We start from the raw sequence: 4,725 nt of genomic DNA, 5'->3' as shown, positions 1-4,725 counted from the left end.
CTGACTTTTCCAAATTTACTGGCATACCGAGTGCAGCACTCTCACAGCATCATCTTTTAGGATTTGAAATAGCTCAACTGGAATTCCATCACCTCCACTAGCTTTGTTTGTAGTGATACTTCCTAAGGCCCACTTGACTTCATATTCTAGGATGTCTGGCTCCAGGTGAGTGATCACACCATCGTGGTTATCTGGGTCATGAAGATCGTTTTTGTACAGTTCTTCTGTGTATTCTGGCCACCTCTTAGTATCTTCTGCTTCTGTTAGGTCCATACCATTTCTGTCCTTTATTGAGCCCATCTTTGCATGAAATGTTTCCTTGGTATCTCTAATTTTCTTGAAGAGATCTCTAGTCTTTCCCATTCTATAGTTTTCCTCTATTTCTTTGCACTGATCACTGAGGAAGGCTTTCTTATGTCTCCTTGCTATTTTTTGGAACTCTGCATTCAAATGGGTTTATCTTTCCTTTTCTCCTTTGCTTTTTTCTTCTCTTCTTTTCACAGCTATTTGTAAGGCCTCCTCAGACAGAGGTTATATAATGTACAGATGTGAAAAATTGGCCTTCAGAACATAAGTAATTTTTGGAGTAAAAAGAAGGAAAACACAGTATATGGGTGCAAAAGCAGGGAGAAAGGTAGATGTGGAGGGAGCATGTGGACATTGTCTTCATGCTTCATTATCAGCTGAAAAGTGTGGTCATATTAGAGGTTTGAGATGAGAGGAAAATGTAGGAAATAATTATCTATAAGAGTAAGCAAATAAGTAAATTAGGGGAATATAGTAGGATTGCTGGGTAACACGGGCTTCCCTGATAGCTCAGTTGGTAAAGAATCCACCTGCAGTGTGGGAGACCCCAGTTCGATTCCTAGGTTGGAAAGATCCCTTGGAGAAGGGTAACACTAAGGTTTATTTGCAATTTAAACTGAGAATAGGTAGCATGATTATTTTCTCCAGCAGTGTTCTGTTGCACAGACATTGGTATGGTGTAAACAGAATTTTGGATTTAAACAAGTTTGGAATTTGTACATTATAATGATGGAAAGAGAGTGAGGCAGAGGTAACTAGGGTGTACATTAGAGAGTGATAATATTGGAAATCTAGTCTGGATAAAGAGAGCCGTAACTGGAGATTATGAGAAGGGAGTAAAAGACAGTGGAAAGGAGGCAGGTGAAATGGTTTGTGGGCTCTGATTGGGTTGAATAATTGTTGAAGTGAGAATCCTAAAGGGAGTGAGGAGAAGCAAGAGGTGTTGGTCAGAGATTAGATGATTAAATTGGTATTAGAGTAGAGGGGTAGTTATTGATAATGGCAAAGTCTAGGTTATGACCATGAGAGTACTAGTTCCTGGTGAATAGCCACAGAAAAATTTCTCAGCTTCTTCAAGCCTTACTTTTTCTCCTCTGCAGAATGGGGATAATACCTATCTTACAAAGTTGTCCTAAGGATTAAATGATGTAGTACATGTAAAATACACGCCATAGTGCCTAGCATGTGATAGGTTCTTAAGAGAATGTCCTTGCTTTCTTTTATAATTTTGAGTCTTTTTTCCTTAACTGAGCAGAATAGTAAAATACTGTAAATGCTTGATACCTTTCCTTATGTTTCAAAATTTTATATATGAAGCCTAGTGAAATGAAACTTTTAGGAACTCACTCTACAACCCATTATTATTTTTTCAATTGAAATGAAAAACACCACTGTCATTGGAACTACGACTATTATATTAAGAAGAAGTACTTCTACAAGGTACTTCTGTAGTATTTCTTCTACAATTCTGTGACTGTTACTACTTATTCATTTAAAAGAATCTGTATGGCAAGAATTTTCACATCGTTTGTATTTAATTGTTATAATAGCCCTTTGAGGTGCATAGTGCTGATATTTTTATTATTTTTCCATTTGCCAGTAGAGGAAATCAAACTGTAGTGAGATGTGTTACAGAAGATTTTATTGGTTAAACCAGAACTGGAACCCAGATCTTCTCACTAACTGGTAACCGAATTTCAGGCAATTCATGGTGTTCCATTGTTGAAAATATTTGCCTGCTATTTATTTGTTTGCTAATCTCTAAAGATCTCTTTTTAAACTCTATAATGAAAGGATTTTTCTTTTTATTTTACAGTCCTTACGATTTATAGATTCATCCATCCATTCATTGTTTTCATTCAATACATACTTATTATAACCTTTCTAATTATTAGGCCATGTGCTAGGCCATAGAAATACAATTGTGAGAAAGACATACACCCCTGCCTTCAGGAAATTTTTTCCATAGTGAGACAGACAAACGTTAACAATTACATATAGATACTTATAATTGAAGGAAAAGTGCTAGCACCATGTGAACCATGTGAATAGTGAGGGGTTTGATTGCGTCTGTGTACTGGTTTGGTGGTGATCATGAGACTTCCCTGTAAGTGTCAGTCACTCAGTCGTGTCTGACTCTTTGTCACCCCATGGCCTGAAACCCACCAGGCTCCTCTGTCCATGGAATTTTCCAGCAAGAATACTGGAGTGGGTTGCCATTCCCTTCTCCAGGGAGACTTCCCTGAGGAAGTTCCATTTAAGCTGAGATTTGAAGGATGAGCAGCAGTCAGTTAGATGGAGAGGTAAAAGGAAGAAGGGGCAAGCATGGATGAAGGAATTCTTTCTTCCCTATTCCCCTCATCTCCTAAGATTTCTCTTCTTGCGTCTAATGGATTTCCTACTACAGCACATGGTCCTCTATATTGCTGTAGTAGGAAATCCATAGACGCAAGAAGAGAAATCTTAGGAGATGAATATTATATCAATGCAATATCTCTTTTTAGCAAAGTATAACTCATTGTTATAAGTTATAAAATATGTTTATAACTAGTATAGGATCATGTTGGGACTAAGGCATTTAGGAAAGCAGAAGAGAAGGTTTGAAAAGGAAATTGACTACGGAAAGCAAAGGATGAATAATTCTTTGACATTATCAAAAGATTGATGAGAGCACATTTATCAAGCAAAGGTGATGGAACTTGGTTGGAATGACTCCAAGCTGCAATGAGATGCTGGCTAAGTGTTATTACAACAGAGAAACAGATGTAGAGCAATAATACCATAGACTTCTTTTGTCTAACAAATAGACTTCTCAAGAACACAAGCAATTGTTCATGATTTTTTTTTTCCAGTCACATCCATTTATGTAAGAGAGCAATATAATATAGTTGAAAGAAAAGGTACTTTAGAGGTATTTGTCTGTATCTCAGTACTGCCACATTCTTGTGTAAGCTAGGGTGATCTTCTAAATCTGAGCCTCAGTTACCTCATCTCTAAAATCAGGAAAATACCTTAATGGAATAATGAAATTTGGTATTCATAATGACAGTCCTGAAACAGTGAAAGGCCTGAAAAGTCTGAATTATTCACTAATTTTTTATAGTGTTAGCTTTGTCTAGAATTGTAATCCTTGTATCACTTTACTCCAGTATCAAGAATAGCTAATGAATCAAAACAGCCCATTGTCAGGCTATAGAGAAATAGAGCGTATTCCATGTTTCTACTTGTTATGTATGCTAAAAACATTACTACCTATGAACCAATATAAATACACTTTAAACTATAAAGAAAGTATTAATTCTGTTTGTCGGTGCTAGCCAGAGAGCAAAAGGTTAGGCAACTTATTCTTCCTTTTCTCTGCCTAATACTTTTCTGTTCTTCTTTGAATTTAGGAGCATGTATCCTGTTTGGAAATCTTTTCTCGAGGGAACAATGCAGGTAGCCCAGTCTCGGATCAATATATGTGAAAACTATAAAAACTTCATTTCTGAGCCTGCAAGGACAGTGAGAAGCCTAAAAGAACAGCAGCTAAAACGGGTATTGTTTCTATTTGTTCTTTTCCTTTAATATCTCATTACTACATTTATAATCTGCAAGATTATGTTCAATTGCATTTTACACTTTGAGTTTTTCTCTATGGTCCAAATGTTTCTGATTTTAACATAGATTGTCTGATTTCAACATGTTCCCTCTGGCTACTGTATTTTATTAATTGACAAAGGTGAGTGTGATTTGAATCTGAAAGCTCAGTAAACATTTCTTAGAAATAGCACTTTTCAATTTAACTCAAGGAAGAAGACCTACTTAGGTTGGTGTATGTTAAAACAATTACAGTGTTATTAATCCCACTAAGTCTTGAGAAAATCTTAGTTTCAGTTTGATCCATTTTGCATAATTTAAAGGAAATTGACACATCTTGACCATATATAGCGAAAAGTGAAAGTGAAGTTATTACCAAATTTGGGTTACTCTAAGGTTTAATTATATGGACTACATAAAAGTTTTTAAATGATTATACAGAATTTTAAAATTCATAGAATAGTATGATTTTTATTAAAAGCTTGTGATTGAAAGTAGGTAATTGAATTATATCCTCTTAGGAAATAGTTATAAAATTAGAGATTATCATGATGCCTATAATGGAAGTATTAATACTTTAAAAATTATTAAAGTAATTATTTAAAGAAATAATATTTCACAAGCCATTGTTTTGATTCTAATTGTCCTTTGGATTTTTCACTAATTTTTACAAACAAAAACTAAATAAACTAATCTTCCATGTTTGCCAAAGATGATTTTAGTAGCACAAAATCAATGTTATTAATAAATATATCTCTTTCAAGCATTTACATAGTATCAATGGGTTTTAACATATTTCTATAATAATGCCTCTGCTCAAAATTCTCTTTCAAAACGGTA

General features: G+C 34.9%; 1 protein-coding gene across 1 annotated transcript in view; it reads left to right on the top strand.

Annotated features, from left to right (window-relative positions):
- Positions 1 to 4,725, top strand: part of FCHSD2 (FCH and double SH3 domains 2) — a 246,750-nt gene that overhangs the window by 96,902 nt on the left and 145,123 nt on the right. The window contains exon 5 of the mRNA XM_010849504.1: positions 3,699 to 3,843. Within this exon, the coding sequence (XP_010847806.1) occupies positions 3,699 to 3,843 (145 nt within the window). The remainder of the gene's footprint in view (positions 1 to 3,698; positions 3,844 to 4,725) is intronic.

The sequence above is a fragment of the Bison bison genome, unplaced genomic scaffold, assembly GCF_000754665.1.
Source record: "Bison bison bison isolate TAMUID 2011002044 unplaced genomic scaffold, Bison_UMD1.0 scf7180017864284, whole genome shotgun sequence".
Lineage (NCBI taxonomy): Eukaryota > Metazoa > Chordata > Mammalia > Artiodactyla > Bovidae > Bison > Bison bison.
Note: the sequence above shows the minus strand (reverse complement) of the source record. Positions and strands in the feature narration are given on the sequence as shown.